Below are 24,500 nucleotides of genomic sequence, written 5' to 3'. Positions count from 1 at the left end.
GATGACTCAAATGTTAACCCTGTTTCTGGATGTATGTGACCTGCTGATTCCAAAAATGTCATCAGTTTTCCCCTATCAGCTCTCATTTTTGAGATACTGGACATATGCCACCTACCAGTCACTATCTGGTCCATAAAAAAACACGATAACCATATCTAAAAAACTAGAGTTGATGCAGTCTATCTAATGCAATTTTCCGAATCAGTGCCTCAAATAACCCCAGAAACAGGCCTAAAAACCAGGAACCAAGAAATAAATGTGTTGGTGTGTGTACTGTTTGTAGTATCTGTTTGTACTTATGGAAATGGTTCTTTCTTCAGGTAATCTAAGGAGTCCAGAAATGGGAGGCAATGGAACTCAGCCATTAAAGTCATGTTTTTATTTTAAAAAATCATGTCAGGAGTAACTTGAGAAACTGCAAGTCGCTTCTGGTGTGAGAGAATTAGCCGTCTGCAAGGACACTGCCCAGGGGACGCCCTGATGTTTGATGTTTTACCATCCTTGTCGGAGGCTTCAGAGGGAGCTCAAGCTATGGGGAGCTGACAGAGGGAGCTCAACCCGCTCCCCCTGTATTCGAACCACTGACCTGTCGGTCAGCGGCACAAGAGTTTAACCCACTGCACAAATGGGGGCTAAATTAAATCCTAAAGAAACACATTGCAAGCAATTGTCAAGAACGTTGTGTGTCAGTAACACTTTACCTACGAGGTGGGTACCATTTTAAATCCATGTAGAGCAGAACTTTTCAAACATTTCATATTGGTGACATACCTTTTTAGACCATCATTTTGCAACACAATAATTCAGTTTCACTGGCAAACCAGAGGTTAACAAACCCTTACAATAGATGTGGATGCATACATGAATTGTAACAATAATATGTATGGGGACACATCAGGAAAACTTTTCATATATATATATATATATATATATATATATATATATATATATTGCTTATTTCACACAAATGCAGTGGTTCCTCATTATGTTCGTGCAACACAAATGCACTACAGCCAACACACTAACATTTCTCAACACACAGCTTCCAAAGGTCTGGTGTAGCAAAACCCTTCTTCTGTCTTCAGATTGCATGCATATGTTATTCTTCTAATACAGATCTGGTTTCTTAGGCAAGATACATATTGCTCATGAATTAAAATGTGGTTCCAGGGAGCAGCCCCAGGTAAATGACAGAACTCTAACATCTATGTCTGGTCACAGATTGGTGATCACTAGTATTAATAGAGAGGATTAACCATTGCAAGCAGGACAGCAGGATGCAAAGCTCCTACTTGTCTCCTTAAGATTCCCTGCTGCTTTATGAGTCTCAGGGCTCAGCTCCGTAGAACAGAGGGAGAGAGCAAGGGGGTGAGAAAGGCAGAGGTCAATTTCTTTCTGTTTGTACCCAGGACTTAGGAGGAAGGGCACCTTCTGGGTTGCGGGCTGCAGAAAATGTCTCTCCAGGTTTCTCCCCAGGCGCCGTGGAGGAACAACAATGTCACTTTTTCAAACAAAGAGGTTCCTGTCTCTGAACAAGGAGAGACTATTATTGGCTTCTATCTTCTGGCTCTAGGTAAGTATGGGGACAGTGACTGTCATGTTTATGAAATGAAACATATCTACCAAGCTGAAAGGGGAATTTTATGGAGTTTGATTTGGCATTCTGTGTGTATGTGTGTTTGTGTCTTCAAGTGAGCTCATACATTTCATGAAGTTTTGTTAACCAAGGAATATTTAGAGGTTTGGGATTGCCTTCTTCTGGAATATAGCCTAGAGCACCTAGTATTGTTTGATGGTCTGCCTTCCTAGTATTAACCAGGTCTGATCATGCTTAGATCAAGATCAGATGGGATCTGCTGACGTTAGAGTATTAACGCTCTTATAAGTGTTTTATTTGTTAGAATTGTGTTGTGAGTTTCTTTTAAGGAAATCAAATAAATAAAGGATTCACAATAATAAATAAAGTATTTATGTATTTTTATTGAGAATATTCAAGCTTTTGGAAATGAAGAAGGTGGGAAGAGGGTACAGAAAATCCAGACTACTATTCAAGTAAGCAGTGATACTAGGCTGTAAACTGATTAGGTTCCATTCATCCCAAAGAGATTAAACTGGTTTGGATCTAAAGACATGGGGTTAAGAAGGTTGCATATAATCCAGGCTGCTCCAGCCTCTGCTAAACTGCAATTGAAGGTTTATCTGAGGGAACAAAAAAATCAGTTAATAGTCTCTTTAGAGCAGTGGTTCCCAACCTGTGGTCCATGGACCACCAGTGGTTCGCAAGAACTAAAATATGGTCCATGGCCTCATCATACTACACCACTGAAACAAGAGCATCTGGTTTTGTGCAACTCTCTTACAGTGCTGAGGCTTATTGAATATGGTTTTCTGTGGGCGAGCAGATGGCAACTACAGGATGGCATATGTTCTGTATCAGAAACTAGAGCTGATGTAATGTATCCAATGCAATTTTCTGAATCCGCACCCTAAATAACCAAACCAAATCTAAAGTTGACCAAAAACTGATTAGTAACCCTTTCGGTACTAATGCTGCAGAATGGTCCCCAGTCAAAGTGGTCCCTGGCCAAGTGGTCCCTGATCAAGTGGTCCTTGGTCAAAAAAAGGTTGGGAACCACTGCTTTTTTTATCAAAAAGTGAACATGAGGTTGGGAAGACTCAGGTTCTAAATTGTTCAAATCTGAGAATTGTTTGCTGGTTTACATAAAAAGAAGAATCCGCAGGATTATCTCTTGTTTCATAAACAAAAGGTGTTCGAACCTTAGAATTTCCCAAACCTAATCTAATATTAAACATTTCACTTTGATTGTTACATTACTTGTAAAATATGCAAAGATCATGACTTAAACAGTTTGGAGCAATTTGTTTTCAATTTAGCAAAGCTACTGAAAAAAAAAGCTTGTGAAAAGACTTTCTGTTTGTAAAACAACTGGGTTTATCAAGCCATTAACTGGCCATATTGCTTTGTACCTCAAATTAGGTTGATTCAGGATTTACACAGCTAAATGAAGGGGTGTGCAATTATTTGGGATTACTGCTGCATTGATATTAAATTGCTCATTGATAAATAACTAGGGAAAAATTATTCCAATCTGACAGGAAAGTTTGAAAATCAGATTCTTTTCTTAAAAAAAAACTGATATATTTAAATGACTGAGAACTCCAACACTATAAGGATCTTTTTATACTTCATTTTGAAGGAAACCCCTTTAGTTAGGCACCCCTTTAATTTTTGTAGCAGGGTTGTTGACTTAAAATGCATCTACACATTGTATAATTAATGCAGTTCAACACCATTTGAGCTGCCCTGACTCAATGGTATGGAATCCTGGGAGTTGTGGTTTTTTCCTTATAGCCTTCACTGCTGAAGAGTGCTGGTACCTCAACAAGCTACAAATTCAAGGACTCCATATCATTGAGCCATGCATTAATTCTGCAGTGTAGATGCACACTTGGTCAATGATGATTCTGCTTCAAACTTCAAAAGAAGTTTGCCAAAGGTACTATCTCTTTGCATATCAATACAGACTATCACCATTATATCTTTTCACTTTTAGCTTAGAAATATGGACTTCCCTCAAGAAATGAAACAACATCCCAATCATGTCCACAACCTCCCTGTCACACACTACATCTGCCATTGATGTGACAAGTTTTCAGATATCCAGATTTGGAAATGCAAGTGGTTATTTTAATCTTTATTCATGCAGAACTCGATGTATCAGTGCTAGTAAAAGCAAACCATTTTAATTGCTCCATATTAAGCATAATTGTATAGCCTAAGGATACTGAATTGCTGAGTAAGTAAATTATTTGTTAAGCATAATTACTTTCCATAACCATAAAATGTTTCTTGCAGCACGCAGCATAACCTGGAAGACAGGTGATTTGATGTAAAATATCAAAAAAAAGAAATCTCAGTTTAGGTCAAGGATGAGTAACAAATTTGATAGTCATCTGTACCAGAAGCTGCCAATGCAGCACAATTGCAAACTACAATGATATCTCACTGGAATGAAGCTTGTTGAGTTTGATTTTCAGACTTCAAAATGTATCTAGAGGCAGCAATGGGAGAAAGTGCTGGTGTTTTTGGACCACTGAGAAGCAAAGGCAAGCATAGAACATTTATCTCAAATGTTACAAGTTCCAGCACAAAACCACCCCCTTGTAAGATCCATTTAAGACCATCTAATGCAGGCATGGGCAAACTTTGGCCCTCCAGGTGTTTTGGACTGCAACTCCCACAATTCCTAACCGGTTAACTAATACAACCAAACACCTTGAGTCCAAAAACATTTATTTAAACTTCTCGTTAGTGGTAAGCTTCTTGATGAACAGATGGTTCCCATTTGCAGACTGAATGTAATGTACAGCTTCCTAAATCCTGTCTTGTGGCCAAGGGAGGCTCTTATCAATCTACCTGGAGTCAGGCAAGAAACATAAAGAAAAGAAAATCTGTAAGCTAAAATCCCAAAATAGAAACATCCCAGGAATTTCTCAGGTTGGCAATGATGCTAATTGTAGTTTAAGACATCTGTAGGGTACAAGATTGAGGAAACTATTGCAAACCCTATGTTGAATACGCTTTATCCTAAATATTTGGGATCAGAATTGTTTCGGATTTTAGGGTTATTTAAAATTTTGGAATATTGTGTTTGCATATATGTACACAATGAGATATCTTGGAGATGGACCCAAATCTAAACACAAAATGTATTTATGTTTCATATACACCATATACATGTAGTCTGAAGGTAATTTAATGCAATATTTTTAAATAATTGTGTGCATGAAAGTTTGTGACAAAGCAAAGATGTCACCTCTCAGGTATCCATAGAGACAATTTTGGATTTCAGATTTTGGAATTCTAGATAAGGGATACTCATTCTGTATTTGTGATGTGAACAGTGCTTTCTCCTTTTTCTTTTCTTTTTTTGCAAAGGATTTTAATGATATTTAATTATTTTGTTTTGTTTTATTTTACAGGTTGGATGTCTTGGTTTGGTAACAGCATTGTAATCTTTGTACTGTACAGACAGCGAGCTGCACTTCAGCCGACAGATTACCTGACATTTAACCTGGCTGTATCTGATGCCAGTGTCTCTGTTTTTGGTTATTCCCGGGGGATAATAGAAATCTTCAACGTATTCAGAGATGATGGATTCCTAATCACATCAATATGGACGTGCCAGGTAGGTAGGATCTGAGTTTTGGTGGATCACACAGTAATAGAAAATAAATATTAGTACCATCTAAGAGAAGGACCAGAGCTTGTCTTTTTTAAGATGACTATGGCCCCACCATATGTGGGATTCAGAAAAATGTGTCATAAGAAGTAACGTTTCCATGTTCTCTAAAGTGCAGGTATAATTTTGTCACTTATATATACTCATTCTCTCTACTAGGAGCCACGGTGGTGCAATGGGCTAAACCCTTGTGCCGGCTGAACTGTTGACCTCTGGTCACAGAATTCAGCTTAGATTAGGCCACCAGGCTGTAATGTTTTAAACAGTTTTGTAAACTGAATTGATTTAGTGTTTTATTTATATATAATTATTGTATATAGGGGCATCAAAAAGCTGTAAGCCGTCCTGAGTCCTGAGGGTATAAATATTTGAAATTTAAAAAAAATTGACCTAAAGGTCAGCAGTTTGAATTCATGAGACTGGGTGAGCTTGGACATGGGAGAAGCCTCCCACAGGATGGTAACACATGTGGGTGTCCCCTGGGCAATGTCTCTGCGGACAGGTAATTCTCAAGTCAGTTCTGACACAATTTTAAAAAATTATCTCTACTGCAAACCTCAGTTCCTTCCCTTATAAATTTTGAGCTACATCTGAACTAGTACTAACCATGGTTTCCATCCTAACTAGGTTTTAAATATGATTTTCAAACCCTGGTTAAGAGCAGGGCTACACAGAGGATGAGATATGGGCCACCAAAACAAGCCCTCCTCGGGCTGCTGCATGTGCCATCGTCCCAAACCTTGCCACGTGTCTTAGCAGAGTACCAGGATCCACAAAATCACACCTGCTTCAATCCACATGAACTATATGGCTATTCCTGGTTAAATAGGAATTGGAAATAGGAAATGGGGCATGGTTTATCTCTGCCAGGTGTACTCCTAAATCTAGCTCATAGCAGAAAGCAATTTTCCAAAGCTGATGTAGATCACTTGCTATCAATTTGGCACTTAATAAGCCCTCCATTGTACTGCATGCCCAAGGGAACAAAAGCAGGAGAATTTGTCAAGATCTGGCAAGCCATAATACATAGCTGTAAGGCTGTGTTTGTAGACAAACCAAAGCAGCAGAAACAAATTAATATACTTTTTTTAAAAAAAGGTAGGATTTATTACCTTATCACTCTTCTTTCCCACTGAATCTTAATGTCTTTGTGTATGTGTATGTGTGTGGATTCATAGCTACTATTTTTCATTTTATCTTATTTGTTTTCAATTGCTTGCTTGGGACAAAGAGTTAGCACTTTCCTACCTCTTACGGCACTTCCAGACAGGGTCTATATCCCAGGATCCGATCCTAGGTTGGTTTTATTTATTTATTTTTGCTTTAAACTGGATTATATGAGTCCACACTGCCAGATAATCTGGGATAAATGGAAAACCTGGGATCAGATCCTGGGATATAGGGCTAGTCTGGAAGGGCCCCTACTTGTATTGTATTTTATAAGCTCAGCACAATCTTTATATACGGAATGATTGTTAAAAAGAAAACTGGATGCTAAGTGGGCTGGATCAGGGAGATAAATCTGCATCAAAAAGCATAAGCTAAATATGCAACAATATTTCCATCTGCTTGTTATACATGTAGGCTTGGTATCTTAAATAGTTTCTCTTCTCAGTGATACATGAAGACAATATTCACAAGGGAGCAAAGACAAAAACGTGGACTGGGCAGAAGGTGACTGTAAAAGAGATTCATTTGGAGATTCTTTGCCATTGCGTCCATCCAAATTGTTCCTCATTTATGGCAACATTATCACAAGGTTTTCATAGCAAGAATTGTTCAGAGGAGAGTTGTCACTGTGTTCCTTTGAAATTAAGAAAGTGTGACCTGCCCAACGTCACACAGGGCCAAGCACGGATTCAAACCTTTGTCTCCTACAATCCCAGTCCAACATTCAAACCATGAGACCATGCTGGATGTCCTTAGATGCCAAACTGTATTTCTAACTAGTGAACTTAAGATTTAAGTTACTACAATGCCAGAAACTCAGGGTCTGAATGAAAATTTCATGGGTGGCAATGCCTAACCTCTCCCTATTACTAAACTGCTAATTCTACTTAGCATACCATGCCACCCTTGTTTGTGTGAATTTAGAGTAGTGGCAATCTTTCTCCCAATGGCTTGATTCTGTGTGTGGCAAAGGGCTTAACTGGATGGCCCTTATGGTCTTTTCCAATTCTGTGGTTCTATGACCTCTTAATAGGCTTTGTAAACTACTCTAGTTGCAAGTTTATAGGCAATTATGTTGATCAGTGTCTGGAGGGGGGTGAATGAGAGGTGACACTAGACTGAATCAGAACTTATTTTTTTCAAGCAATATCCCTCACCTTCACTTGCTCAACAACAATAAGACCTGATATCCACAGTTACATTTCTGGGTGGACTGTTGTTGTTTATTCGTTCAGTCGCTTCTGACTCTTCATGACCTCATGGACCAGCCCATGCCATAGCTCCCTGTTGGCTATCGCCACCCCCAGTTCCTTCAAAATAAGCCAGTCACTTCAAGGACACCATCCATCTTGCCTTTGGTCGGCCCCTCTTCCTTTTTCCTTCCATTTTTCCCAGCATCATTGTCTTCTCCAAGCTTTCCTGTTTTCTCATTATGTGGCCAAAGTATTTCATCTTTGCCTCTAATATCCTTCCCTCCAATGAGCAGTTGGGCTTTATTTCCTGAAATAGGGACTGGTTGGATCTTCTCACAGTCCAAAGCACTCTCAGAATTTTCCTCCAGCACCACAGTTCAAAAGCGTCTATCTTCCTTAGCTCACCCTTCCTTATGGTCCAGCTCTCACATCCACAGGTTACTATGGGAAATACCATTGAACTGTAGTTATCAGAAATTGCAGATCATTCAAAACGCCATTACAAATAAACAACTTCTGGTCCCAGTATACCACAGAGATGCACTGGAGGACCTAGAGCTTGCTAGAGGGGCATCCTTTGCAGGCATTTGCTAAGTCCTCCAGTCCACTATGTTGAGTTCTAGGGAAGCACAGCATAGCATTGCACTGGAGGGATCTAGCAAATGTGTGACTTTTTTCTCCAGGTGCTATAGCCAAATAATATCAATGCAACTTTTTCAACTGCACACTATAACACTTTAACATTGGTTTTTGCTAACAAATTAGAACACTGCATCATTTCCCCCCACCCCACTGCCTCCTTTAGAGCCAAGGAAATTGTAAAAGATACTAGGACTGAATTTCAAAGCTCTTGTTTCTGGCTGCAATTCTGTGTACAGTTAAGACTGCTGCAATTCAATTGAAGTCAATAGCACTTATGTAAACAGAATGAATGCAGCTGCTCCTGTTTGCTACTTTTTGAGCAGGGGATTATTCATTTCATACTCAGCTGCTGTCACTGGTACGCCATGAAAATCAGAGAAAAATTCTATACCTGTGTAAGAGTTTTATGATTTATCACTGCAAATCAAAAATGTGCTACATTTGTTGAGGATTATAAAACAAATGTGTTTTTATTGGTATTTGCAAAATATTTGTTAAAGAACTGTGTAAATATTTTATCAACGTGACTGCATGCACATAACAGCCATTGCCCATTGTTTCTTTTAAAAAAACAGTGGTTTTGCTAACACTTCTGAAAACAAAAATGTACTCTAACAGGCCCCTTCCACACAGCTGTATAAAATCCACAATGAACTAGATTATAAGGCAATGTGGACTCAGATAACCCAGTTCAAAGCCGATATTGTGGATTACCTGCCTTGATATACTGGATTATATGGCTGTGTGGAAGGGCCCTCAGTTGTCGAATTCCCTTCCTTAGACTGGTGTCAGGTTTGGTAAGCCTTTGGTCCCAAGTGAAAGCAGATTCTGATTGGCTATTAGGGAATTCCTGCTCGGCAGGACTGATACTTCTCTACTGATTGATGGTCACCGTAAGGAAAACATCCAGTAGTTTTAATGCTTATGATGAAGATGAGTTCATGCAGGACTTCTGAATCTGGACTTCTGCTAGGACATGCTGTTGACAATGATTTTTGTAAGATCCATGGACATTCACACATTTATGGGGAGACTTGGAGAATGTAGGAAATACATTCTCTAAAGACAGGAGGGCAGTGCATGTTTTCCTTCTTCAAATGGTGATGCTCCTCAAAATACTGTATTTTCTTGGGTCTAATGAGTCATCAAATAAAATGCACATTTCAATTTCCAAAACTGAAACTAAAAAAAGCATTTTCTGGTGAATGTAATATGCAGCAGCAAAACGGTGCACTCATTATAATTTGGCCATTACAGTTGTTGCCTGCTTAGAGTTCCTTCTTTAAAACACAAAAGTGTTAGAAAACCAAAGCTTTGAGCAATGGAAAATAAAATCTTGGGGGTGTATTCCTGCTGTAGAATGATCTCACTTTATCAGCCTTGGTTCAATACTTTGAGATAATGGGAGCTGTAGTTTTACAAGACCTTGAACTTTCTCTGCCAAAGAGTGAGGCTGCCTCACCAAACTACAAATCCCAGGATTATATAGCATTTATCTATAACAATTAAATTAGAAACAACGTCTCTCAAATGGTAGCTTCAGTACTCCTGAAGCAGCTTCCGCTATTGCGTTGGCTCAGCACTAAGATTACCGCATTACCTGAATCTAACGCGCACCCTAATTTTGGTAAGGTGATTTAGCCAAAAAAAGTAAGCATTAGATTTGAGTAAATGCTACCTCATAGTGAATATGGGGGAAATCCTGACCGAGCACTTTCCTGTTTGAATGTACAGAATGCTGCTCCAGGAGTCATCCAAGGGGATTAGAGTCCTGCTGAGCCAATGAAATTATAACCAGTTGGCAACACAAGACATGTATTGAAGTTTAGGGAATGCTCCCAGTTGAGATTTTAAGAGTTGAGATTTTAAAAGATTTTAACAATCACTTGTGGGGGTCTGTTTAAAGGGCAAGAAGCTCCACTATCCAGGAAAAGCAGAAAAGCAGTATTTTCATCTTAAGCAAATGTCTCCTATGTAGAACTTGATGATAAATCTATCTCCTGTCCTGGCAATGGATCAAAGCCAGGCTCACATAAGACGTTTTGCTGCCTTAAGGAGAGTGAAACAGGGCATCTCCACCCACTCAAATCAAGAGCTATAATGCCTAAATCCAGCCAAGTTATTTTGGCAAATAAAACAGAAAATCCCAGGAACATCTGCCACTGCCTTGGCAGGATAAATACAGTAGCAACAAACTATGTAGATAACAATTTGCTCCACTTGTATCCACCCAAATGTGCTTAATGGTATGACCAGTCTGATAAAAAAATCAATCAAATAATTCTTTTTAAGCCACTCCAAGTTCAGCTCCATTTGGGTCCACAGACCACCTAGCATACTTATCAAACTGGGAAATGTAGTTTGGGAAGGCAAGGACCTCTCTAAGTGTGCATTCAAAAGGCCCAGAATTCTGCAAGTGCCAGAAGAACAGGGCTGTCCACTTTAAAACCCCAGTGTGCTAATGTGTAGTCACTGTGCCAGAGTGGGGATGAAATAAGAGTATTGACTACCCAAATAAGAAATCTGTCCTCTTCCTTCCACAAAATGTTTAGTCCCAAATATCTAACATTGTGGAGAGTGAGTCACTGAAAACCATTCCTACATAAAAGATTTATATTTATTGTATCTGTTCACATTCCCATTTCTTTAGATACCTAAACTACATTGCTAAATGTTCAAGTGAAATTCTAAGTTACTGCAATTTTAGACATTTTTCCATGGAAGGATCACTTCATGGTGGTGGGTATGGCAGAATTCTTACTTGGGGGACAATGCCCTCCTTCCCCAACCTCCAGCTACACCCCCGAGTGTGCATCAAATCTGGCCATGAGTCCTCAAGTACAGTTCATTTTCAACCATATCTAAACTTTTGCCTTAGCAGAGACTGCTAACATGGGTTAATTACAGTATTATACTCTTATATAAATCAATCTCATGTATAAATCAAAATGTATAAGACCAAAATTAAGAATTTTTATATGGCCAGTGGATCGGTTGAGGGGAAAACACCAGTGCCACTTCAGGGGGTCAACCATATGTGGCCATATATGCTTCCATGTCCCCACTTACATATTCAGAAAATCTAGAAGTAGTGCCATGGCAGAGAGAGTAGAGGGGATTCATTATCCTGGGACAGACTGAGCTGACATCTTTGCCATTTTACTCAGAGAAAGAGATCAGTGTTAAGAGTTATTTACATTGACCTGTGGATAAATCGGCCCAGTTTTTTGGGGTCGAATTTTGGACTAAAATTTCTAGATGTATATGTAAGTATATGTGAATAATGTCTCCTGTAAATGCAGAGGAATTTGACTGAAGAATATGGTGCCAACCTTGCGTTTGCATGCAATGGTGGACTGAGAACTAGAAGCTCATAGATTTCACAAAGTAACAGCTGGTGCACAGGTATTCCTGGAGATTCATGCCTATATATAGTTTATTCTTCCTGACATTTCTTTAAGGTAGAAATACCTGAGTGCCAAACCCTGTCTCTGACAGCTCTAAGAGCATTACCAGATAAAACAGGTGGTAAAAGTGCAGAGGTGATACACTCTTAATTTATTCAGCTTCTCTCAACATCCCAGCTGAACATTGACTTTATTCAGACTAGCAGAGGAAGGCAGGGAAACCCAGAAAGCTTTTTACTCTGTGATGTTCCCCATTTTCTGCATCTAAAAAGAGATGAAAATGTACTTCCTTCCAGAATTTGACTTTCCAAATATTGATGTAAATATCAAATAAAATTATGGCAACTCTTTGCCTTCCCTTTAAAAAAAAGTGGCAGTATCTCTAGATTTTGGCAACCATTAAAGGTGTTCAATGCAGTTCATGCACAGATAGCACCAGGAGGTGCAATTACATTTAGAATTAACGCAATTTGATTCTACTTTATCTGCTATCACTCAATGCTATGCAATGATGGGAGCTGTATTTTACAAAGTCTTTGCCCTCTCTGCTCAATAGTACTGGTCATCTCACAAACTACAACAGGAAGTGGCCTGATAGCCAACTGTGCATACATTTATTTATTTATTATTTATTTATTTACTTTGCTTATATACCGCTGTTCTCAGCCCGGGGGCGACTCACAGCGGTGTACAACATAGAGAGAACAAGGTTCAAAATTCAAGACACAATCTAAAATGTCAATCTAGCAATAACCAAAAACATCATCATCAAACATCAACAATATCAATAATACAAAAAGCCATTCCACGTCGTCTCATCGTTTAAACCACAATCCAGTATCATTTTCCGTTGTTCCATTCCTGTCGTCATTACCAATTATTGCACTTCTTGTTCGAACGCCTTCTTGAACAGCCAAGTCTTTAATTTCCTGCGGAATATCATCAGGGAAGGAGCCAGTCTGATGTCCACGGGAAGGGTGTTCCACAGCCGAGGACCCACCACCGAGAAGGCCCTGTCTCTCGTCCCCGCCAGGCGTGCCTGTGAGGCAGGCGGGATCGAGAGCAGGGCCTCCCCAGATGATCTCAAAGTCCTGGTGGGCTCGTAGGTCGAGATGCGGTCAGATAGGTATCTTGGGCTGGAACCGTTTAGGGCTTTATAGGCCAACGCCAGCACCTTGAATTGAGCCCAGTAGCAAATCGGCAGCCAGTGGAGCTGGTACAACAAGGGCGTTGTATTCTCCCTGCGTCCCGCTCCTGTTAGTAACATGGCTGCCGCACGTTGGACCAATTGAAGCTTCCGGGCCGTCTTCAAGGGCAACCCCACATAGAGAGCGTTGCAGTAGTCTAAACAGGATGTAACCAGAGCGTGGACTACCCCAGCTTCTCCCCGTTGATCCAACATGGAAAACCTCTACGTTGTGGGATGGGAGCCAGTGGGCTCCATCGCAAAAGTAATGATGAATCAGCATACACTCCAATATTTCACAAATGAAAATACAGGCAGTCCCCAAGTTATAAACATCCGACTTATAAACAACTCTTGCAACCTCATTACACAAGGTACGGTACTTCTTGGCAGCATGTGCTGATTCATCAGTACTTTTGCGATGGAGCCCACTGGCTCCCATCCCACAACGTAGAGGTTTTCCATGTTGGATCAACGGGGAGAAGCTGGGTAACCAACACTTCCCTCCCCCCCCCCCCCCGTGGAATTGGATGATGAGTGAGTTGGGTGATTCAGGGTGTGGGGCGATGGCTTCCCCACACTGTTGGGCACCGAAGGATTCAACACAATGCGTGCCAATTCCGATAGCAAATCTGATGAGGCCAGTAGTTAAGAAGGTGAGACAACAAGAAGAGAAATCTGTTGCGCAGCAGCGGATTTTACCCAGCACCCAAAGTCCAAATGCAATAGACTCACAGACAAGAGTAAAAAATGAACAGAAAAACCTTTACTCTTAATAGCAGAGATGGAACATACACTTGCAATGTTGCAATCAAAAATCAAACAGTGCAAGAAACCTACATAGTCTTTGTAAGTAACACAAAATAAGGCATCTTCATCTTACATCAAATGAGAGAGCAAAAATAAACCTTGAGTAAATAGCTATTTCACCATAGCCTCCTTCAGAGTAGCTTCTCCATGCTGCTCCCCAGCGCAAAGCCTTTGAGCATAGATCTCTTCAGAGAAAAAGCTCTCTACCACCCACACCGATATTCTTTTTTTAAAAACCCATACAGATATACCCCATTAGGTGTGGTCCAAGCTTGCTGGTTGACCTACATTACCAGCTGTACATAATTACCATCATAAGGTTTTTCTTCAACACACACACTTGGTCCTGCTATGACTTACTGCAACAAAATCTACCCCTAAGAAGGGGAATTCACTCCTGAAAGAGTTATCATGCGAGAAAATGGTCTCCATTGAAAATTTCTCACCAATCCTAGTTTCCACAACAAGCCATTTTTCTCAAAATCCAATTATCACAAGCACAGAAAGTGAGAGGAAGTCTTCTGAATAGGGCCACAGACACCAAAACAAACTCTAGGGAAGTGTTAACTCTGCAAGACCTGAGCAGGGCAGTGGAGGACAGGGTGTCATAAAATAGTCATTGTCAGCTTCGTCCACCAGGATGGTTTCAGGGGTAACTATTTCACACTGCTTAATGATAATTCTATTGTGTTTGTTGACTCTCTGCTAAGCATGCCTCAAACTAGTGACTAACTGTGATAATATGACTAGTATTACTGTTTATTAAGAAGAAGGACCTCTTTCCCTTCCGCAGCCAGAAGGGTGAGTGTATTAGCAGTGCCGAGTATAATTGGTTCTCAAGCCAGGACTCAGACTCTCTAATCGTCTTGTGTTAGACCTTAATGTTTACTACTAAGCCAAAGTGTTTTTCATCTTAGAAACCTGAATGTGGTGGATTATTGCAAAAGCCTCTAAATGTAGCAAACTACTGTTGAAAAGGAGTTAGTGGTTCAGTGGTGAATGCTGCTTCCATATGATATTTTTCTCATGCAATCATGTTGCTAATTGTATAATTATAGGTCTTCCATTTGAAATCCACCTGTTTTTCTGCCACTACCTCTACAATTTTTTATTTACTAGAAAAAAAAAACCCAGTGAAAGTGGAAAAAATGGAATTTATGAGCCATATCTTGATAGTATTGGGATCTTTTTGGCTGATAGCATTCCTACTATCTTACATGGCCAGTGGGAACATTACATATTGTTGGGGTGTGTGGGGAACCCAGCGCCCCATGTCCCGCATCCAGTTGGGGGTGATCCCATGGGGTGAAGTGTCGATCACATGGCTTCCTCCCATGGATTCCAATGGCAACATGGGAAGCCTCCTGTGTTGCCATGACGACAGCATGCACCAGCTCCACCCTACTTCACTCATCATTTTATTGGAGTTGGCGGGCTCTGTGGATGAAGTATCTGCCTTTGTGATGAGATCCATATGGTTTGTGGGCTGAGCACAGACCTTCCAATAATACTAGGTGACTCCTGACACCCCTAAGCTCCCTCTGAAAACTCATTGTTTAAATATCCCTGTGATGATCTATCCCACCTCTGACACCAAATTTGCGAAGACGCTAGCCAATTGTAAAGGTTGTACGCCAATTGTATAGAGCTGCCATCAATTTGCGAAGTCTGCACGCACCCGTTGTACAATTGTGCTAACTGCTAAGGTGCTGCAATTCCAACAACAGACCGGGTATAGGGTTTTTAACTTTAAAGAACCCACCCTCTGTCACCAATTCTACAAACTGTTCTTAAATTCTGCCACCAATTATACAGGTGGGGATAATTATGGATGTAATTAAGGTAACTGCCACCAACATGAGGTATTGCCGATGAGAACTGGCTCCCCAGACGCAGATAAATGGAGATGACACAATCTTCAACAATAGTTCATAAGTTTATTTTGTACAAAGCATATGGTTGCAGGCTGGTAGTTAACTTGGAATAACTTAGAGAACTTTAAATGTAACTTAGTTTGCAAATACAGTTCACACTTCTAGATGATACAACTTTTGATTGTCTTTTACTGAAGTGAAGCACTTTATTAAACAGTGTTTCTTGAGGTGAATAGCCTTCCTATTTGATCCTTTCTTGATCAAATCCTAGTTCTCTAGTTCTTTCTTAACTAATGATCTAAACAAGTTTCCCTTAGTCCTTTCTGACTAATGAAACTAATTAGGTTTCCCCCTTCAGCCTTCCTAGACTGAAGAAACCTCTGGCTAGTCACACACACTGCTTCTCCACTCTCCACTCTCCTCTCTCAACTGCTAACTCCGAACTCCTAACTCCCAACTGAACTGCTTCTTTACAAAAACGCAGAAAACATTCTCTTGCTAGGCTCCGCCCACTTCTCACTCTCTGAGCTAGCCTGCTTGGTTTCCTTGGCAACCTCCTGTGGATACAACCAGTTAACTCTAGCTTTCAGCTACTGTTACCACTCGAACATATTCTAACAGTTAAACATATACACAGTATCAATAACTTCTGTACAATCCCTTGTTTAATTTTTTGGCTAACAGAAATGAGGATTTTGGCTGCTAAGCCTTTGGCGCCTGGTGCAGTTTTTCTGCTGCTGCTGCTGTTGTCTCAGGAGTCTTTCACCCCAAAATATCCAAAAACAGCCATAGAAATATCCAAAAAAGCAACCCAAGATGATTTCCAAGTCTTGGAAAGTCACATCCAGTCTCTTTTAGGACATTGCAAACTACAAAGGGTGCAGCAAAGATATGATTGGTCTATCAACCCTCAGCATTTGCCCATTTCCGCTATGCACACTAATGATAAGGATTTAACTGGCGGTATCATACATTAAATGTCATATACTGAATATACTTGCATATAAGTCTAGAAATTTTAGTTTAAAAATGACCCTTCCCAAAACTGGGTCAACTTATCCATGGGTCAGTGTATGTACAACACTTCTTTATAAAAAGAAATCATTCCCTTCTTTGAGTATACTAGTAGAAGCTAAGAGCTTCCCAGGAGGACCTAAAAGAAGCACCAACTATTTCTCCTCTCTTATGGCGTTTTTGAATTCCTAGGTGGGAAAATGCAGTAGCCAAGGATAGCTGATCCCTTGAGTTTACGCAGATGCTTTCTCCTCTCCATAAAATTGCCCTGGACTTATTCACAGGTCATATCAACATTCGTAATTTTGTCCCCAAAACATATCCCCAATGTATACATGAGTCAATTTGTACATGAGTATATATAGTACTTTCTCAGTAGACACATACAGGGAACTAACAATGCAGGGAAAACTAAGTTCAGCTTTTTCTCAGACTCAACGGAATTTTAATAAGTCACAAAAAAGCAAAAATGTGTGTGGACAAAAGACTGTATGGGATTGATAGCACACATTGTGGATTTGAGACTATTTGCCTTCTCAAAGCAGGGCTGGCTGTACCATTAGGCAGAATAAAAGAGCTGCCTCAAGCAGCAAATGATGGGATATTACAGAAAGTTGTTGGATGAGAAAATATGGCCTGCTCTTTAGTCCTAAATTTTAGTCTTCTGCTGAAGTAAAAATGTTACTTTTTGGACTGCACCATCCAGAATTTACATGGTAATCATGAAAAAATTCTAGAAATTATCATCTAAAATGCTATTCATACTCTTGCCTTTAGGTACAATAAAAGACAGTTGCAAATATGGCATGATAAGGAAGGCCTACTATGACATTTTATTGTGTTCATGCCTTGAGATGCAGGTAATCAATGAACAAAACTTAATTGCTGCTTAAATTAGAGACACAACAGTCCTGATGTAATGCTGAGAGTAGAAGCAAAACAATCTGCTAATATTGTCTAATTGGCAAGAGGAAAAGCTGACAAGAGTCAGTAATAACATTGGTTAAATATACTTGATGTGCAGATGTGTTTGTTGTTGTTGTTATTTTCACTTGTCCGAAATAATTTACCAGCTTAGTGGCCAAGGTAGTTATTTTATTCCACTCTTTATTAGGTAGGAAAACTGCTCAAAGATCCAAGAAATTCTAGTCACCAAATGGAGCTGTTCAGATATCACACCAGTTCATGGTGTTTGGTATTATAAGAACAATCACTGAGCATTCTCTCCTTTTTCCATGCTCAATAATTTGTTATTAATTTACAATCAGCTCATAATCATTATTTATTTATTTACATTACTTATGTTCTGCCCTTCTCACCCTGAAGGAGACTCAGGGCAGATCACAGAACACATATACAGCAAAGATTCAATGCCGATTATATAGTGACAAGACAGACAACAGATAGAGGTATATTTAGACATTTTCTCATAATTCAGCATCTTTTGGAGGCTGTGCTCGATTCTGACCACAAGGGAGTGGTGTGGGTCCATCTCCTTGCCAAAGAGCTTTCTTTGTTTGCTAAGTTTCCTCCAAAACGCAGTGCCTAAAATACCTCCCCAGTTGCAGTTCCTATTCGTCTACTCACATTGCTGTTTTTAATCCGTTAGTTTGGTGGAAGAGTAGGGCTGAAGGTCAGGAGCTCACCCTGACCCCGCTTTGAACTGTCAACCTTTTGGTTGGCAAGCTTTGCTGCAGCTGGTGATTAACCTGCTGTGCTGAAGAAAGCATTATTTGTCTCCCCTATCCCAATCTGTTGTGCATGTATGTATATATATATGTCTTTGCATCCATAGCTGATGGCTGTTGACTGTAAATTTCATAGGTTTTTCTTCAACAAGGAATACTTGCCGTTTCTTCCCTCTGAAATGGAGTGGGCCCTCCAGATCCACAGGGGATCAGTTCTGGGACCCACTGCAGATGACAAAAAACACTCAGTTGATCGCACCCCATGTTATTACATGGCGACAATGTGTGTGTGCATCCATACCAGCCTACATATCAGGATGGGACACAGTATAACCTACAAAACTTTGTCTTTGTAGTATCTCCCAAGATCAGTGAGTTTAGGGTATTTAGACCCATATCCAATGAGTTTCTGAGTTTACACAAAAGTAAAATATTACACATTATTTGTGAGTGACAAATAGCATAATTACATTGTTCATGACTAATTTTAAAGTTTTAAAAAATCCAAAGGCCCTAAACTTTTGGAGTCAATGTTCCTCATAGAAAAATTCTAACACTGATGAACATTTAAAAGCAGCAGTATTGGCACTGAGTCCATTTTTTTAAAAGTTGCAATGAATTGTTAATGCCACCATTACTTTAATGCATTACTTCCAAGAGCTCTTTCCAAGAAATCATAGTTTGTTGTCCACGGTTGCCTCCAGATTATGCTTTACTGCAAAACCTTTAAAAAGCTTTCAATCACTATGCATGTTGAGAAGTCAGAAAAGAGAACTAATAAACTCTGTGCTTATTCTTATTACTGTTTAAAATTATGCATGTTGTGTTAAGTATGTTAATTTGTAATCTGCCTATTGTGTTATTTCAAACTATTGCTGCAAAATAATAGGCATTGGCTGGAATCCACTTGGGCAATTATGCATCTGTAATCTAGAATTACTCATTCATCACTGTTCAATATTTGTGATTCTTATGTACTCCCTTGTTTAGGGGACATGTAAGGAGGGACCATGAAAGTCCCCCGGAAGCAGAAGATTGATATTCCTATCACCTTTTTCACAAGCAACATCCAATGCTGGTGGGGAATTACTCTGCATGTCACAACAGAGATTGCTTCTGGGAAGGAGTGGGAATATTACCTATTTCCTGGGTGACAGGGAGAGTGGATCCCCATCAATCACAGTGGCTGCTTCTTGTTAAGTAAAGATGGGGCGTGTTGGATTAGGTTTCATCACATAGTGACATAATTACAGTAAATGTGCATTTATCAAGGAGTGAAGTGGTTGTATTGTTGAAGGCTTTCATGGCTGGAATCACTGGGTTGCTGTGAGTTTTTTGGGCTGTAGGGCCATGTTCAAGAAGCATTCTCTCCTGACATTTCACCCATATCTATTTCAGGCATCTTCAGAGGTTGTGAGGTTTCTTGGAAACAAAGCAAGTGGGGTTTTTATATATCTGTGGAATGTCCAGGGTGGAAAAAAGAACTCTTGTCTGCTTGAGGCAAGTGTGAATGTCACAACTGATCACCTTGATTAGCATAATAATAACAATAATAATAATAATAATAATAATAACAACAACTTTATTTTTATACCCCGCCTCCATCTCCCCGAAGGGACTCGGGGTGGCTTACATGGGGCCAAGCCCAGTAACACAGAGTTAAAATATAGCATATAAACTATAACAGTAATATAAAACATAAAAACAACATTATACCAATAATAGAACAATAAAACAAACACTGTAAGCAACAACCAAGGACATACTTCAAGTCTCATTATGGGAGGCGGGCTGGAGTGCAAACAGGTTAGAAAAAAGGCTAACCAGAAAAGTGCATAGAATAGCCTTGCAGCTTCAAGGCTTGGCTGTTCCCTGCCTGGGGGAATAATTTGTTGGGAAGTGATTAGCTGGCCCTGATTGTTTCTTGTCTGGAATTCCCCTGTTTTTGAGGTCCCTTCCACACAGCTGAGTAAAATCCCAGATTATCTGCTTTGAACTGGAATATATGGCAGTGTGGACTCAGATTTCCCAGTTCAACACAGATATTGTGGGATTTTTCTGCCTTGATATTCTGGGTTACATGGCTGTGTGGAAGGGCCCAGAGTATTGTTTTTTTATTTACTGTCCTTATTTTAGAGGTTTTTTTAAAAAAAAATACTGGTAGCCAGATTTTGTTCATCTTCGTGGTTTCCTCCTTTCTGTTGAAATTGTCTACATGCTTGTGGATTTCAATGACTTCTTTGTGTAGTCTGACATGGTAGTTGTTAGAGTGGTCCAGCATTGATGCACTCTCAAATAATATGTTGTGTCCAGGTTGGTTCATCAAGTGCGCTGCTATGGCTGACTTCTCTGGTTGAATTAGTCTGCATTGCCTTTCGTGTTCCTTGATTCGTGTTTGGGCAATGCTGTGTTTGGTGGTCCCTTTGTAGACTTGTCCACAGCTGCATGGCCTACAGTAGACTTCTGCAGGGATGAGTCTTCTTTCTCCCACCCTGGACATTCTGCAGATGTATAAACTCCACTTGACTTGATTCCAACAAACCTCACAACCTCTGAGGATGCCTGCCATAGATGTGGGTGAAACATCAGGAGAGAATGCTTTTGGAACATGGCCATACGGCCCTGAAAACTCACAGCAACTGAGGTGGTTTCCAGCAGCTTCCCAGTGCCCTAAACCCTTTGCTTTGGGTATCATTGGATTGAAAAGGTAGTCTTTTAGGACCACATTGATTGTTAAGAATCATTACCATAAATTCAAAAAGTTATGAGGTTGTAAATCTGATTTATGAGCCTATAACTACTTAACATTATGTCAGCCAAAGGGCAAACGTTTGTGCAACTGTGCTTAAATGAAAGGGTATTTTAGTTCAGTTTGGATGGCTTGGGAACTAATGGAGCTGACAGGTGTAATATTGTACAGTTAAATTGCCCAGCTCCAGTTAATCATCTGGCTGCACTATTCTGAACGACAGCCAATTTCCAAACCAGTGACGGAGGCAACCACAGTATAATGGATTGCAGTCATCTAAATGGGAGTGGGACTGGGGAAGGGGGAGGAACAAGGCACAAGTAATTATAGACAATCTACCTCCACCTAGGAGTGGTTGTATAGCTCACTTATCACCTGAAGTCAATAAAAAAGCACTTTGGAGCTCAGAGATTACTTAAAAGTCAGTCCCATACTATACCCATGGACTAGTTTAGTACAGCCACATCTTCACCTACCATGAAGTTTCATGTAGTTATTAACTAGCATTGGAGAAGAGCTCTTAATATTATGGTTATGGCCTGCAAATACCCATTAAAGTGGCAGCAATTCCAGGACATGGCAGAGAGGCATTGCAAAGACCAGAGGGCCCTTGCACACAGCCCTATATCCCAGAATATCAAGGCAGAGAATCCCACAATATCTGCTTTGAACTGGGTTATCTGAGTCCACACTCAGATAATGTGGGATTTTCTGCCTTGATATTCTGGGATATAGGGCTGTGTAGAAGGGATAAAGAGTGACTAAAAAGTCAATGTCAGTCATGCAGACTCAGCAAAGGAAGCATGTAAAGACTATCCGAAAGGAAGGTCTAAGAGGCAGAACTCAACATACCATTTGGGTAAGTCACGTGAGGGAAAAACCAAAGAACTAGCCCATTATGAAGGCTTGGGCAGATACCAGCAGACCCAAAGGTCTATCTAGAGTGCAATGAGATCAAGAAAAGCCAAACATGGATGGACTGTTTCACACATCTCCTGTTAGCCAGTCTTGTTCAATGAAGAATATTTATCTTATTTGCTTTATTTCTATACCGCATTTTTCAGCCCAGTCAAGCGAGCACCTTTCAAACTTCATAAATAAAAAGGTGGGTGCTCATTTAGTCAAATATTTTTAAGTGACATTCAGTTTCAGAGATGCATTTTTGAGACAATCCACAAGGAAGATTTGAATTTAGAACCTCTAATATAAAGGGTTTTGTGAAGACAGGGCAGAAAACTGCGATAACATTTAGGATGATTGTATTAGATATGTGTCTGACCAATCTCAAAGAAACCATTGAAATGTTGTCATTCCTGACTACCCGTGTTCAAACATAAACATCCAGGGATGATAGTCTTGTGTTCTCTTTGCTTAATGGTCCATTTCTTTGGCAAGTATATTATTCCAGAAACATCTGCACTTATTATGAATATAACTAATATTGTATTGTCCTTGCTAATGTATTAAATGGAATTATGTTTGTGTTTGTTAGTGAAGCCCCTGAGGAAGAGCAAATCTGGTAGTGGGCAAAAACCAAATGTATTTATTTATTTACTGTATTTGTATACCGCCTTCCTCAGTCTGCAGGCGACTCAAAGCGGTTTACAAGGCAACAATTCGATGTTCACAATATCATAAATATAATTGAAAACATTAATATATAATATAAAACCACAACAGAATCAATACAAACATAAATCATTAGCATCTCCTTGTTAAAACATTGTCCAGTCCCATCATCTAGTCATTCCATTTTCCTGCGTCAGTTACTCTCCATTTGCAAACGCTTGCTCAAAAAGCCACATCTTGACTTTTTTCCAAAATGTTAAAAGGGAGGGGGCCTATCTGATATCCCTAGGGAGGATGTTCCATTGCCGAGGGGCCACCACTGAGAAGGCCCTGTCTCTCATCCCCACCAGGCATACTTGTGACAAAGGCGGACTCAAGAGCAGGGCCTCCCCAGATGATCTTAAGGTCCTAGATGGTTTATAAGGGGAGATGCGTTTGGACAGGTAGGTTGAGCCAGAACCGCTTAGGGTTTAATAGGCTAAAGCCAGCACTTTGAATTGTGCCCAGCAGCAAATTGGTAGCCAGTGGAGTTGGCACAACAGAGGAGTTGTATGCTCCCTGAGCGCCGCTCCTGTTAGCAATCTGGCTGCTCTCCGTTGGACCATTTGAAGCTTCTGGGCAGTGTTCAAAGGCAACCCTATGTAGAGAGCATTGCAGTAGTCTATATGGGATGTAACCAGAGTGTGGACTACCGTGGCCAGGCCAGACTTCCCAAGGTACAAGCACAGCTGGCACACACGTTTTAGCTGTGCAAATGCTCCCCTGGTCACCACCGAAACCTGAGGTTCCAGGCTCAGTGATGAGTCCAGGATCACGCCCAAGGTGTGAACCTGTGTCTTGGGTGTGATCCTGGATTCATCGCTGAGCCTGGAACCTCAGGTTTCAGCGGTGACCAGGGGAGCATTTGCACAGTTAAAACATGTGCGCCAATTGCGCCAGTTGCACCCGTACAAATAAAGCAAGTGACAATCTATCAACATGTGGGTTTTATCTCCTTATTTGTTTCAGCTTCTCATACATGCTCATTAGTGTTCTCCTTTGCAAAGTCTTATTTAGATGTTTCTAACTCTTTCACAGAGCAGAGTTCCCAATTCACCAGTATCCCATTTCCTGAGGATTCAGGGTCCAAAGCTAAGGTATGGGATTGGGTCCTTGCAATCTCATAGAGCAGTGGTTCCCAATCTTTTTTGACCAGAGACTACTTGACCAGAGACCATTTTGACCAGGGACCACTCTCCAACATTGGTACCAAAAGGGTTACGAATTAGTTTTTGGTCAACTTTAGATATGGTTTGGTTATTTGGTTATTTAAATTACATTTTCATGAGCAGTGTATGAAAAGGGAAATAGCTGCTCTATCAGAGGTGCAAAACCTGGATGTATTCTGGAAGGACAGTCTCAGCTTCACAGGGCTTTCCTTGTGGTTTGAGCAGGAGGCGTTTAGTAGGCAAATCTTTTCCCGATGCAGGGATAAGAGAAAGGGATCACTGGGTTGTTGTAGGTTTTTTGGGCTATATGGCCATGTTCTAGAGGCATTCTCTTCTGACGTTTCACCTGTGTCTATGACAAGCATCCTCAGAAGTTGTGAGGTTGTGAGATTCCAGCCATGAAAGCCTTCAACAATACAGAGAAAAGGATTGTTTCACTTACAGTTTGATTTCTGTCTGATTATTTATTTTGGTGAAAATCCATCCAAGGCTAAGCCCTGGAAGTTCCATTGACTCAACCAGTTTCCATCCTTGGAAAAAAATGTTTAGCTTTAGCTGCTTCATGCTCTATTTAAAAATCTATCTTTATTTCAACAGTTGAGGGTGTGTGTTTATGCATGCATTTACTTGTTCATTTCATTTGCACCTCATCCACAGGATGCACCCCTGAGTTTTCAGATGCTTACATATTCACTGATCATGTAGATGATAACTCCCTTTGACATG

At 40.2% G+C, this 24,500-nt stretch overlaps 1 protein-coding gene across 2 annotated transcripts in view; it reads left to right on the top strand.

Annotated features, from left to right (window-relative positions):
- Positions 1 to 1,264: 1,264 nt before the first annotated feature.
- The window catches only part of LOC132761254 (visual pigment-like receptor peropsin), a 31,618-nt gene continuing 8,382 nt past the window's right edge, over positions 1,265 to 24,500 (top strand). The window contains exons 1-3 of one of the 2 annotated variants that reach the window (XM_060753967.2): positions 1,509 to 1,573; positions 3,576 to 3,696; positions 5,005 to 5,210. In XM_060753967.2, coding sequence (XP_060609950.2) covers positions 5,010 to 5,210 — 201 coding nt within the window. In that variant the 5' untranslated portion in view covers positions 1,509 to 1,573; positions 3,576 to 3,696; positions 5,005 to 5,009. Of the gene's footprint in view, positions 1,574 to 3,575; positions 3,697 to 5,004; positions 5,211 to 24,500 lie in introns of both variants that reach the window. The other variant, XM_060753966.2, reaches the window with a different exon arrangement.

This window comes from Anolis sagrei, chromosome 1 (genome assembly GCF_037176765.1).
Source record: "Anolis sagrei isolate rAnoSag1 chromosome 1, rAnoSag1.mat, whole genome shotgun sequence".
NCBI lineage: Eukaryota > Metazoa > Chordata > Lepidosauria > Squamata > Dactyloidae > Anolis > Anolis sagrei.
The sequence above is the reverse complement of the archived record's forward strand: the minus strand, read 5'-3'. Positions and strand labels throughout refer to the sequence as shown.